This window comes from Penaeus chinensis, chromosome 21 (genome assembly GCF_019202785.1).
Source record: "Penaeus chinensis breed Huanghai No. 1 chromosome 21, ASM1920278v2, whole genome shotgun sequence".
In the NCBI taxonomy this organism is placed as follows: domain Eukaryota; kingdom Metazoa; phylum Arthropoda; class Malacostraca; order Decapoda; family Penaeidae; genus Penaeus; species Penaeus chinensis.
In genome coordinates, this window is record NC_061839.1 from 10030780 (window position 1) to 10045779 (window position 15000).

General features: G+C 36.0%; 2 protein-coding genes across 6 annotated transcripts in view; one reads left to right on the forward strand and one right to left on the reverse strand.

The window, feature by feature from the left end:
- LOC125036657 overlaps nt 1-7312 on the forward strand; it is a 9806-nt gene extending 2494 nt beyond the window's left edge. For 2 of the 3 annotated variants that reach the window (XM_047629445.1, XM_047629444.1), the window contains exons 2-8: nt 724-1280; nt 1609-1762; nt 2782-2926; nt 3168-3339; nt 4238-4337; nt 4985-5116; nt 5246-7312. In XM_047629445.1, the coding sequence (XP_047485401.1) occupies nt 732-1280; nt 1609-1762; nt 2782-2926; nt 3168-3339; nt 4238-4337; nt 4985-5116; nt 5246-5640 (1647 nt within the window). In that variant the 5' untranslated portion in view covers nt 724-731 and the 3' untranslated portion in view covers nt 5641-7312. The remainder of the gene's footprint in view (nt 1-723; nt 1281-1608; nt 1763-2781; nt 2927-3167; nt 3340-4237; nt 4338-4984; nt 5117-5245) is intronic. The other variant, XM_047629446.1, reaches the window with a different exon arrangement.
- Nucleotides 7313-7454: 142 nt separating this feature from the next.
- Nucleotides 7455-15000, reverse strand: part of LOC125036658 (protein archease-like) — an 8118-nt gene continuing 572 nt past the window's right edge. For 2 of the 3 annotated variants that reach the window (XM_047629448.1, XM_047629449.1), the window contains exon 2: nt 7455-8025. In XM_047629448.1, the coding sequence (XP_047485404.1) occupies nt 7562-8020 (459 nt within the window). In that variant the 5' untranslated portion in view covers nt 8021-8025 and the 3' untranslated portion in view covers nt 7455-7561. Of the gene's footprint in view, nt 8026-10731; nt 10755-15000 lie in introns of those variants that run through there. The other variant, XM_047629450.1, reaches the window with a different exon arrangement.

The following is a 15000-nucleotide window of genomic DNA, read 5'->3' on the forward strand; positions in this document are numbered from 1 at the left end:
TGTGTGTGTGTGTGTGTGTGTGTGTGTGTGTGTGAATATGTATGTATGTATGTATATATACATATAAATATACACATATATATATGCATTTATGAAAAACAGTAACGTGTGCACAAAAAGGAAGTGGAATATATATATATATATATATATATATTTTTTTTACGAATAATTAAACGAAATGGATTAAACGCAAACACACACACATGTGTGTGTGTATATATATATATATATATATGTATGTATATATATTAAATATTTATATATCTATGTGTGTGTGTGTGTGTGTGTGTGTGTGTGTGTATTTATATATGAATATATATATATATATATGTATATATATACACATACATATATGTGTATATGTGTATATATATTATGTATATGTATATATACACATATATATGTATATATAATGTATAAATGTGTATATATACATATACACACATACACAGACATGTATATATATAATTTATGTATAATGTATATATAAATATATATACATACACATATATATGTGTGTGTGATGTTTAAACATGCACATAGTATTTTATTTTTTGTTACCACATGTGTAGGAGTGTGTAAGTAAGCAGACTGCAGTTACTGCAAAGCAAAGAACTTTTCCTAACTATTTTTCAAACTATGCAGAAAGATCAGTTCGCGCGAAATAGTCTAATTATCCTATTTTCCATAATAAATCATTACACAAACACAATTTTGTTACAGTGTGCAAAATGCGAGCCAACGCAATATATCTCCGCCGACTCCATCGCCGTTCTCAGTTTGCATGTTCAGACCTTAGCTGCGTGGAGCCGGTGGCTTCTCCGATCACATCAGTCAACGGCAAACAGAAGGAAAACCCGCGTCAGTCTGGGGACCCGCAGGAGCTAGTCCCAGAGCGTGAGTGGGAAGTGGCCCCATCTACGAGGTCAGTCTTGAAAAGGGTTTTCAGCTTCTTTCAACTGAAGAACAGCATTTCCCCTCCGCGAGAACAACCCAAACCCTCCTCGCCAGCACAGCCTCCGAAGCAACCACCTAATCCGAGAAACCGCAGGAAGCTCTTCTGTCCGGGGGAATCGGCGAGCGACAAAGAAAATATTCCTCCCTTGCCCAAGGCACCGACGGCCGTGTCTCTGCTTCGAAGCTTTCGCCAGCAAGACCTGGAGGAAAGCAAGCAAGAACAGGGTCTTCGTCCGCCCCGGGGGGTGAGACCGCTATCGGAGCTCAAGCAGTTCGCTCATCCCGAGACTCGAGAACGATCAAGACAGTTCTCGAAACTATCAGTAAGGGTTTTTCTATGTGCACGACTCTCTCTAGTTTGCCAATAGAAATAGTCTCTTTCCATACCCATGAATTACTAATGTATTTAGTGTTTTATTATGAAATATTATTTGGCTTACAGCTACTTATTTACGGCGCTATGTGAATCTGAAGAGCACGTGAATATGTGTAATGATAAAGTAAACTGATTCAACTACTGATTTTAAAATATCTACTACCGATAACTTTTTATGCCTTAGGCACATTGGTATGTGACAGGCTAAAGCAAATCATGATTACAGATCTATGAGTAGCCTCAATTTTACGACCCACTCCATACGACTTCTTCAGATTAAAAGAGCTGACCACCGCCGACACCACGAGAGCGGAAGCACGAGTGAGAATCGCAGGCCCAGGAAAATTCTCCGACGCAGCCGGCGGGACAATTCTACGGGAGATGTATACGTCACACACAAGCACTTCAACAAATTCAGTGAACTCATTGGTGCGTATATACATTTTTCTTAGTCCGTAACGCAAACTACTCATAGAATGTGAGTTATAGAAGTAATATATATATATATATATATATATGTATGTATATATATGTATATGAATATGTATATATATAGACTAAATAGAATATGTAGAGAATATAGCATACAGTGGCACGAAATACAAGCACGCACGCACCCCGTAATCATTAAAACTAATATGGGGATGGTATTAATTTACTATTTTATGTCTTCACTACCCATGTCCGCAGGAGGTCCTTACTAAGACAGAACGCCAGTCATGACGGTATACCGTATATCGCAGTGAAATAATACGCTATATTATTATAGATAGCGGGAAAAAAAGAAAGCAACTGAATTTAAGGCATTCTGGCTTGAATGTAAAGACTTGTTCACACTTTCACCAAACACGCCTTGTCTCAAGTTGCCTGCGCTCTACTGTTCCATTAGTTACTTTGGTTATGAAGTTTAAACTAGTAAATACTTCAATAAAATTCTTTCTTACACGAACCAGTTTGCAGGGAAGATAAATAAGATTGTCATTGTAATGTACTATCGTGCAAGCAAGCGCGCAAACACACACACACACACACACACACACACACACACACACACACACACACACACACACACACACACACACACACACACACACACACACGCGCGCGCGCACACACACACACATAAACACACACACACACACACACACACACACACACACACACACACACACACACACACACACACACACACACACACACACACACACACACACTTTTCTTACATCTTAGAGCGATGCGGCCTATAGATCCCGTAGCGAGGGTGTCGACAGGTACGCGGTTGGAGAGCAGGGGAAATTGCCCCCCCCCCCTGTGTCCAGGCATATGGCCACCAAACAACCTCTTGACTCGAAACTAAGCGTGGTTGCTACATTGCTCCCCCCTTGGTGTTAGCCCCACTGACTGACTGATTTTCTCATACTTAATGTAATTTTTTTTTTCTTTAATAGAAGACCCACTGATCCAGAGGTTCTTGAATGCTGATGTATGCCGCAGATATGCAGACAAATACCTGATAGCTATGGTCTTTACCTACTTCCTGCGATCAAGACTTCAGTTTCATGAATACACCAAGGAAAATTTCTTTGCAGGACTGTAAGTTTATAATGCCATTAATTAGAAGCATGTATTATGTGATGGAAGTTATAACTGTCAATCATCAACATTAATACTTTTGTGTATATCCAAAATAGGTTTTAATACAATGCACTCAAGATGTTGCAGAGACTTGCAAATGGCATTTTCAATTATTAATTTTACTACTACAATATAATTGTCCATTTTGTTGGCAACACCCTTTTTAAATAAAGACAATCATTATGGCTCCGTATTTCAGATATCTTGCTCATGATATGGAAGAAGATGAGGAAGAGCTGAAGTATGAGGTGTTTCCATGGATACTTGGTCGCAGATGGCGCAAGACGTATCCAACTCTCTTACAAAAGCGTGATGATATTTACTGGGCCATTGACTGCCGAGCTGTTGTGTCAAAAAAATGCTGTGATCAGGTAATATTACAGTCATTTTCATTTTCAGTTGTGAGCTTTCCATGTGTTGTAATTTTTATGTGGCACCTCACACAGGAGAATAGGGTTGAACATTTTCCTTTTCAGAATTCAACATTCATTTTAATCATTCGACAAATTCTGCTTCCTTTTAGTTTCACTTTTACTGGTTTTCTCATTGACCCATGGCCAAGATAAAAGCAGTGAATTACACATTTTGTTAGTTTAAAGACATGACATTGTGCAACATATTACCTGGCACATACATCTGATCATGAATGCCTGTTAGACTTCAAGTTGGAAATTTATGAACTTGAGCCCAATTTTAACTCAAGTTTACTTGCTTGATCAGTTGAGAATGGTATGAAAATGGACATGTCCACAAAGAATCCGTTTCACAATTCATTATTATCAGAACTGATTGATCAATATAATCTTACTGTGATCACAGAATTTGTTGGTCCTGGGAAAGTGTTGCTAAAATGTCAAACTTTTCTTTTCTGTAAAACCCAAACAAAAAATAAACTTTTTGAGGCTTCTTATATATATGGCTAATAAAATATGCCTAAAGTAAATCAACTGTAATTCATTAACAGTAAACTTCAAGTGTGGAAAAAACAATACAAAATATAATATTTGATGAGGAAATGTCTTGATAGTTTCAAAACCTACTATTCTGTCTTCTTTAAATGAAATATTTTGCATATTTGTGTATACTATATCACCCTCCCCCCAAAAATTGGATGCTTTACTTTTAGGAGTATTATTAAACAATGTTTCATAAAACATTTTCATTGGCATAGTGACTGAATAATCACATAATGAGTTATAATATGTAATAATTGAATTGAAATATAATTGCCACCTTGCTATTTCAAGGTTGTGTGTTTACTAAACTTAGGTTATGGATATGGAACCAGATCACTGGGTGTGGAAACGAGAACGCCCCGAATATCATGGGGGAGCTCTCAGAGATTATCTTCGGCATGAAGAGGATAATGGTAATAATGAAATTGTCATTTCTGTATAATGAGCATAACATAACCTTGATAAAATAAGACATTAAAAAAAAGAAAATACTGAACACTAATGGTAAATGTAAAGGTGGGCCATGTTGGAAAGGATCTCTTCCCAAAATTGTTGGTGATATACATTTACTTATTTTTATATGTTTGTGATATACGTTTTATTTATTATTATATGTTTGTGATATACATGTTTTACTTATTTTTACATAGTGTTAACAGTGTCAGGCATAATATAATCAGACCTATCAGTGTGTTTAATGTTAATTGTAGTTATAATGGAATAGGATGTATTTGAGTAATGGGGCCCAGCAGGGAGCAGGATATTCTAAAGTGTGATTCAAAGTATCAGCAGAGATTCAATTGTAGAGTATCTTTCAAAATGAAGCTAAACAAATAATATGAATTATTTGAGCCTATAGTTACAGTGCAATAAATATGTTTAAAATGCCGAACAGTCTTCAGTAGTCTTTCTTGAAGTTTTAAAAACCAAAGTAATCTTGATAATAGTTTAAACATCTTAATGCAGGAATATATGCAGTTCTTCCTGGAGTGAAAGCAATGATCAGCTACTAAGCAATCATACATAAAAATGTTATTTTTTTTATCCCCAAAACAAACAGGACATCCTCGTGGGCCAGATAAGTCCCCTCTTCAGTGTCAGGAATGTCTTGAACGCCAGTGTCTGGAGTCTGAGAATTCTTACCTCCTCTACATGTCAGACTCTGACTTCAGCACTGATGCTAAGACCTCTGGTATTTCACTTCTGAGTACAGAATTTTTAAAGTCTGTTTTCCCTTATGATGTTCTTTTTTATATGTACTAATTGGTAAGTTTCCTAACTATTGTATTACATTCCCTATTTTTCCTATTTCTTTTAACAGGTGAAGGCGATTCTCTTGCACAAAATGAAAAGGATTCCGGATTTGAAACTTTTTTATGTGAAGCAATGGATGTAGAAAGCAAAACAACCAAAAACAATATCCTTATGGAAAGTAATGCTGCCACTGAAGAACAGCATGCAAATTTGTTGATCACTAGTCCTGGTAAACTGAAAGAGACCAATAGCAATTTTATTTGCACAAATGGAGACTGTGAGAAGGCCTGTCTTTCAGATGACACCTCTGCATATGACTTCTCAATTGATTCTGGGGAAGAAATGGAATGTCAGGGGAATGACAGCACTGGCGCTATTAATGATGAAAAAATTCCTTTGTCACAGGCTGACACTGTTAGTTTTCACTCAGGAGTCCAATCTAAACTTTCTCAGGAATTTTGATATGAACTGCTCTATAGATTAATATATTCTTATAAACTATCACTTTTCATTTTGCTAAAAGCTAATATTCAATTTTCTTAATGGTATTTTGTTTCTTAACTTCAGAATTTACAGGTATCTTCATTACCCTGTACAGATGCTGACAAAATGTTGTATGGCTGAATCTCTGTTTTGTTTTATTATTTAGTTTTGTATATCTATGGACTATAGATTATATTGTAAATGGACAAAGTACACTGAAAAACTTTTTATGTATTCTCCTATTCCATTTAGCTTTATTTAGTTACACAGTCCAGTGCTGATGGGGGACTGTTGGTTTTATTTTTCAGAAAATATGACAAATCATATTATTAAAATTTACATGAAATTACAGTATATAAAATCTTGGAACACAGCATTATAGAAATGATGGATTTCGTTTAAATTTCTTTGGCTCCTTGTATCTTCATGAAAGGAATGACTTCTTATTTTCTATTTCCCTACAACTGCATAATTTCTTTCATTTATGTAGACATAATGAATCCAGATTCAGTATTTGATTTGATACAATTAGAATTGTAATAAAAAACAATAATGTGTTTTTCTCCATATCCTTGCAATAAGGAGCTATTTTGACTAGATGTGGTTTCAGTGTAGTCAGAAACTTTATTATTATTTGCATAGTATTTTAATGATGTATACAGTATGTCAACTTCCATCCTCTAGCATACAACATTCTAACTAATCAACTGTTTCCAGTTAAAGTTTTATCACTCTTAGACTTGAAAATCATGTCTATATTCCTAGCAAAATAAGGTAACTCTAGTCAGAAATATATTTTGTTACAGTATGCCTGAAGCTTTTTTTTTTTTTTTTTTTTCAAAGGCTGTTTTGCATTTCTGAACCACTGAAAAAAAAAAAAAGCAAATATCTAAGTAACAATCCCTTATAGTGACTACACAATGGAATGTTTTCCCTTTATCTTATCTTTATGTTTTAACACTTAGTGTTATAATAAGTGGGTGGTACCGGCCCCCTGGAGCAGAGGAAAGTTAGGGGGGGAAAGGATGGCATTATGAGCAGTTAATAAATAACTTTGTTTTTTACGAAATTTGAATGACAAAATATGTAATAAACAATAAGGTAAACTTTACATTAATGCTTATGGCATATTTTGTCATAAACATTAATGTAATAATAAAGAGGTTAACTAAATTAAGTTTCATTTATGAAATATATATTTGTGTTTAATCTTGTTGTTTTCAATTTGAAGCACACAAAAAATAAATAAACATAAAAATAATAATAATAATTCACCTGGGAACCAAGGGGGCACCAGCCAGGAAAAGTAGGAACCACTGGTGTAATGAAACTTCTTACAAATTCAGTCTTTAATATACCAGTCTAGAGGTGAAGTACTAGACAGAAAAATAAACAAATAGGGAAGTTTGCAAATAAACAAACTAAATGGTAAAAACAATAATTCACTATGAATGAATTAATAGAGGGGAGCAGGAGAGAAGGGAAAAAGGAAAATGATAAGCAGGAAGTAAAAGTGGAAAATGCCAAAAAATTACTAAATAAGAACATACATACATACATATGTTCATACATACATACATACATACATATATATATATATATATATATATATATATATATATATATATATATTATGCATGTATGTGTGAATAAATAAAAAATATAAATTGGTATTTAACGGGATACATTTTATCTAGTAGAGTATGGAACATACTACATGTTAAGTGCATTCTCACACTACTAAATTTATGTGCAAATTATGGTATTTCAAACACTGATAAGAAAACAGCTACTGTATCAATCAATTTATTTGAATATTCATTTTTTATAAAAAGTAGTGAGAATCAAGGGAAACTCCACACTATAACAGATATGAAATGTGCTTTAACAAAATAAACAATCAAATATCAATAATTACAAATACTTCGTGCTGGCCTGGATTATCATAAACTTGCATGCTAGCATAAGTTATTGCTTTCACCTCAGTACCCTGTGGATGTTTGGCAAGGTCAAATTCCTCCCCATACAAGGTGGCTTTGATAGTAAATGCCTCTTTATCAAACTCTGTAATAACAACTTTTCTAGCAATTAAAAAAGGTTCTGCTGAAAACACAAACAGACATTCATCTAGAAAATGAAAAAGAAGCCCTTGCATATCATCTGCACTGGCTTCTATTTCTTGTTTATCAAGTATTTCTACTTTATCAATCTCAGTCATGTATCCATACATAGAAACTGCAACCTGTTCAAAACATTCACCCAAGTCGTCTCCCCATGCATGTAACTGAACATCAGCCGGATGGTCAAGATATTCATATTTGCAGGGAGGCAATTCCAATTCTTCTGGGGTAAATTCCATTCTTTCTGAAATATAAAGTATTATATTAGTTTGTCTTTTCCACATATTACTAAGATGAAAGATTACATGGAAACAGAATATATATATATATATATATATATATATATATATATATATATATATATATATATATATATATTCATATATATATATATAAATTATATATATATATATATATATATATATATATAAATTATATACATATATACATATATACATATATACATATATATATATAAATTATATACATATATACATATATACATATATAAGTATATACATACATACATATATAAATATATACATACATACATATATATATATATATATATCCCTATCTTATTGTTTAGATATTACCTGAAAATCTGCATAACAAAAATTCTCAACAAGCAGTTTTTTCTGATAATACAAGCTATGTCTTTCTCAGTTGGCATGTCTACACAAGAGAGACAGAAACAGAGAGAGAGAGAGGAACTTCTGTCTGACTAAACATCCAACCCATTACTCAGCTTTTGACTCAACTTCTTTACTTACTCTAATGCCTATACTGATTTTAGGGAATGTTTAGGAGACACCCAGAAGGCTTTCAACTGCTCATTATATTAGCTGTATCATGTGCAAATCACCTTGAAACATGTTGTAATTTGTGGTGGATGGCTTACAATCTGGAGACTAACACAATAATTCTACAGTATTAGGTAATTGCCACAGCCTCAACACTCATTGTTCCAGCAAAGGCCAACTACCTCTGATAACACTCCTCTCTTCCAACAATGTATAAGTTTCCTTTTACAGCCACCCCAATCATTCCTGCCTTATCACAGTGACACACGAATCCTAAGCTAAACCCTGACTGACTCCATTGCCAAACCCATTCCAATCCAGCCTCATCCCTCAAACAATACTTGTACCAGAACTGTCTCTATCGCTCCAACAAACTATCATGTCTATGACAAGAAATGGTCAAATTGAGGAAAAATCTAATCACCTGCCTCATGGACTATAATGTAGCATCAGTACAATGCTATACCATTCTCCCTAAAGGACACTGTAAGTCCTCCACCAATATTTGAGAGATAATTTTTCTTACATGTGACCTCCCCCTTCACAGTGCTTCCCTGTACAACCATATCAATCTCTAACTTGTCAATGTCAGAATTGTTGCTATCTAGGCCACCCTGCCAACCACTGCTATTCCACAGCCCAATGCTCTCCATGTGTCCAACCTGTTCATGATCAATCAAACTATTCTCCATAGTCACACACATGTGCCAACTGCGGTGGCTCCCATAACGTATTATATTGGGGCTGCCATACCTACAAGTTTGAGTCTGAGGTCGTAACTCTCAGATTCAAACTTGGCCTCACTTTAAGCGAGGCCAGACATGAAGCATGTCAACAAGGTTTTTCTCTTACTCTCAATTCAATGCTGCCCTTCACTCTGACCTTTCCCCAATCTAATTATTTTGTAATTCTAACTCCAGATACCCAAATCTCTACCACTGCCCCAGCACCTACCCCTCTCTCTCCTCAATATACTTGTAGTAGACAATCTACATGTCCTACCCCATCTTCTACCACACACTCTCTTCCACCTATCTCTTGCTCTACCCCTCAGATGCCTATCTCTTCTTCTCCCCCTCATAAGAAAACTTTTGTTTCTTAGACCTCCCTAACCAAATATACTTCAAAAACTCCCAACATTCAAAACTATCTAATCTTGACCCAAAATAACATGCCTATACCTCATCCATCTTCCACTCTTTCTGCTCTTATTACCCCTATGCTGAAAGTAACTGCTAACATCCATCCTCCTCATATTCATGCTCCCTCTACACCTCTTCCTCCCACTCACTCCAACACATCTTAACCCACACTTCTTACTTTGACAACAATGACCTAAGAACCCTTGTTAATCCGTACCTTATCTCATTTACACACCCTCTCTGCTCCTTTCAATGCCATACTATTCTGAACTGTTATAAGATGTGTAGCACTTTCAATCATCAACTAACGCCCCTCTTTACCCTTTTCACTAATACAGTTTTCTATAGTGCTTTTTATCATCAAGATTCAATATTTCCCTTTTATAAATCAGGGTTATTGAGCATTTATGATATAACAACAGTGAGCCAATTACATGATGTTTAACCTAAGGTAGTGTGGTGACACATAAAGTGGCTCATTATAATCTATGAGGATAGCCATTAAGAGGTGCATCATAGATAAGGGGTTTAATAGGGCATGAGTGGGTGCATCTAATTTTGTATTAAAGAATTACATGGCAGATTTTGAGGTTATCCATTTTTTCATCATTTTCATGAGTATACACACTGTAGTTGGGAAAAGGTTTTGGAAAAAGAATACTATTAGTATGCTTGAGAAAATGCTGAAAAAAAGGTTGACCCTTACTCCTATGTCTAATATCAGCTAATGTTTTTCTATTGAGTATTTAATTTAGAAGAACAAAATTAAGAAGTATATGAACTACAATGATACCATTACTTTGATACTTATGGTTACTTTGCTGTTAGTGTTCATGTTTTATATGTAGCTGTAGATACTAGACAGCATATTTTATATGAATGTTAATAATATAGGAAGGTGCAACAAATTTTACCAGATAAATTCAAACTTCTTAAAATCAGTGAAAGTCATACTGGTAAAACTGAAGCAGCAAATACATTTGTGACCTTTTATCCAGCACTCACCTATATTTTATCACTGGAATCAGCATCCTTTGTGTAATTTGGCAAACTGAAACAGTTTAGCTGAGTATAGTGAATTACTAATTTTGCCTTGCCTCATAGAATCAAAAAATAAAAGCATCACAGTATTGCTTTTAATTAAATTACCAATACCAATACTCTATTAAGAGGTCAATACTGCCCATGCCGAGATTATAAGCACATGTACATATCACCAGACTACAAGATATGTTAATTCTTTAGTTTTACAAAGCCATCCACCCTTGTAATCATTATTTCTTGGGTATTTGTTACCGAGAGAAACACCTTACAGAGACAAAATCCCAACACCAGACTATCATGCAAACCCAAAATTCCAAACCTAACCTTTCCTACCTTCTGTTTATTCCCTAGATGGTGGGAGCAAGCACCCTTTACCCCTCCTTTATTAGCATGTCATGCCCAATCACAAAAAAAGCAACATTAAGAACCATCTAAGAGTGCTGTGGAGTCTCTGAGTGGTGACATGCAGTGGATATTTTCATAATTTCACAGTTAATACAAGGCTGCTGCAGATATATCTGTTGTTTATTACCCTAATTTCTTATGCTTATTTCCCTCTATCTTTGTGTGTCACTTTCCGTAACATTAACCATTTCTTGTTTCAATTATTCATAGTATAATATGCATGCCCTGCTGTTTTCCATCCCAAATGATACATGTGACAGCTTTGCTAAGTGTTTACAAAGTGACCACAACCTTCTGAGACTAAGTCCCTATTACTCCAGCACTTCTGGGGATCCACAAACATCACCATATAAACCAAAAACCTTCCTAACCCAGAGGCTTTGCCACCCGACCCCCACCTAATTTGTATTTCCCTATCGGGGCTCTACCCCTGGATCCCCACCCAATCGCTGTGGGCTTACTATCCACACAGTATTCTCAGCGCCTACTGTCATTTTTGACATGATGACAGTGACATTAGATTTTCGTCAAGGTATCCACTCCACACACTTATTTTACTGTACTTTTGGTTGACATGCGCGGAAAGTTTTCCGAAGATTCAAGAAATAAACTCAGATATGTGACATCCTAAATAATTAGGTATAGGTAAAGTTCTGACTAGCCGTCTTTAAACCGGAAAAAAATATATGCATGTGATAGAGCAAATAAATCTAAGAAACTTATCTTCTATGAACTTCCGTCGCAAATCAGAAATAACGAAGTTATTGGACACGCAAGTGTCACAGAGCCCCGAATGAAAAACTATCTCAATATTTTAAAAATCGCCATCCGATATCCTTTCCTACTTTATGTAAACAAAACAATGATACCGTTTTATTTTGGTTCATTTATTGTAATACTTTCATTTCGTAACTAGAAAAATTCCGCATAAACTTACATGAAGGTGATTTTCTTTCTACATTAAAATGTCTGACAATACACGAGTAATACCATCATAAAATCGAGTATTTACAGTAATTATGACATTTCTTACTCTGCGCAAATCGATGTGTCTGGTCCATATTACGGGCAAGAGGGAACTGAAGAATTGCGCGCGATTTTCAAAATCAACAACGTTACCGCATGAACAGCGCACGAAACCTTTTGAAACTTTTATTATATACCACATGCGCGTGACATTTGTCACGAGAGCCAATAGCATTACAGGAAATGCTATAAACCAATCACATGCCATCATTTGCGCCACACGTATGTATAGTGGGCAAGGAGAGCAAATATACCAATCTCTGCTCAAAATGGATCTCAGGTGTGTAGGTTGTGACCCACATTATTATAGAGTTATATCTGATTATTTTGAAAAAAATGATAACGCTATAGAGTTCCTGAGGGCACACGGTGTTTTGCCAAGAGCGGTAAGTTGCCCGCATTGCGATTTACCTTGCAAATATCGTGAAGATCGACATATGTGGTATTGTGGCAGATGGAAAAAAATAGCAAAGACAAAACGGCGTAAAAGTTGCGTTTTCTCGACCAGCGATTACAATGGCACGTTTCTGCAGGGGACACATCTCGAACCTTTTAAAGTAATTTTATTTGTGAATCATTGGCTACAAAAACATTGGGATCACGCACAAATTATTAAATGTATTGGCATTTCTAAGCCAACTAGCGTAGATTGGAGGAGTTTTTGTTCTGAAGTAACCGAATATTGGTTACAAAATCAAAATTCAATAGGAGGTGCTGGTGTAATAGTTGAGATCGACGAGACGCTGCTCGTGCGCCGTAAGTATAATAGGGGCAGACAGTTGAGCCAGGTGTGGGTCTTTGGGGGTATTGAGCGTGTAAGTAAAAAGAAATTCGTTGTGCCATTAGTTGGCACTGACCGCAGTGCAGACACGCTCATACCCCTTATTAAGAAATATATCAAACCAGACAGTGTGATATACAGTGATGGATGGGCTGCTTACCGGAACCTACAACATCATGGTTACAAACATCTGAGTATTAATCATTCTGAGAATTTTGTAGACCCAGACGACCCACAAATACACACACAAAACGTAGAAAGGTTATGGAGGGACCTAAAGGAATGGGTCAAGCGGCCAGGTATTAGGGCCGCTTACATCAACCAATACCTGGCCCGCTATTTATTTATAAAATCAAATCAAACATCTCTGATCCATTCCTTCTTTCTACAAGCGGCAGAGCTGTATCCGCCGCAAGGCGGAAAAGAGAGAAAGATCGACTCGCCTGCCCCAGTCCCTCTAGACCTTTCATCTTCAGAGAGCGAGTGAAATCCGGTAAGAGTTCACACTTACCTGATTGCTTGTATGCATATAGTCCAAACAAAAACGTAATACAAAACAAATACCATTTTTTCGCGCACCTAAAGACAAATTTCTTCTGAAATAGCGATAATAAATTAATAATGTGTGAAACAGATAAACAAGGACACCATGTATAACGACCAATTATTGACAACTTAGCGATTATGCGGTGTTACAGACTGAGAAATTCTAGCCAATGAAAACTTCAGGCAATGACGTCAGAGTTTTCTGACCAATCAAAAACAGTTTTTCGGAAAGCCCTGCCCTCGCCCATTGAAAACGTTCAGTGTGTATCTGTCCGGTGGCCAAGGAAGTGTAGGTGTGAAAAAAAAAAAAAATATAGAAGCCGGCAGAAATGTTTACAAATTGCGAAATACACGTATAACTGGAAATACACGTATAACTGGAAATATTGCTACGCCGAGGACGTGTTATTGTAAAGCTTAATAACGGAGACGGGACGATATAAGGTTAGTAAAATTTAAGTAACGTTTAACGAGAACCGGCGAAATCTACATAGTTATTGCACGAAGTACATTTCAAGTAATAAGCCAATTAATGTAATAAAAATGCATACTTTTAATAGGATAATAATACATGCATTATTAATACAAATTATTTACGATTTGGCTATTGCAACCGACCGCAGTGGGTGTCGTGGCCGCGCGCGACGAAATCAGGCTAAAGCTTTCATAATTCCGCGGGACGAGCAATAAGGCTTGGCTGCGAGGCCTGAAGCCTCGCCACGGCCTCCGAAGTATTTTCGGCTCAGGCAAAGGTCAATAAATTCCATCTTACATTTTAAGACCAGTATAAGTATTGAACGGTTACCATATTTGACGACAATCATCACTAAAGTTTGCAAGGTGTGTTACAAAAATGTGTAAGTTTTTTGTTTGAGAATAAAATTCACGGAGACTGCGTGTGCCGTTGCGGCACGGTCTCCGTGCGCGACACGTAACTGTCAGTAGCGCTTTTTTTTGTTTCTTTGCTTTGTATTTATTATCGCAGTCAATCAAAATACCGTTGTTATTTGAGGAACTATTAATGAAGCTTGTGTATGAATTTGAAACGGTCATCTGGAAACTTTCGAAACGCATTTTCATATTAAAAAGTTGATTGTGCCAAAACATGGTTTGATTCATTTGTATTGTCCGTCAATCAGGCAAAAAATAATCCTGGATTTAACCGCCGAATTGTATACCGTAATTGCATACGTGAAACATGGCCACTGTCCCCGTAGAGTTTCAGCAAGCCCGATTTTAAGTTAATTTAGTGTTTTTCTTGTTTTTCTGTGTGTAAATCATGCTAATTACCCTCCCATAATACAGTGCGAAGCCGAATCTTACACATTTGATCAACTTTGCCGTCGGGGAATACAAGTTCCGCTACTCATCAACGAGTCAAATGCGACGGAAAGCAACAGCATAACAGCGTTAAACTACGAGGGGAGATTACACTCCAAAAAAAGTGGTTTCGAAAGTCGGAGGCTGGATGA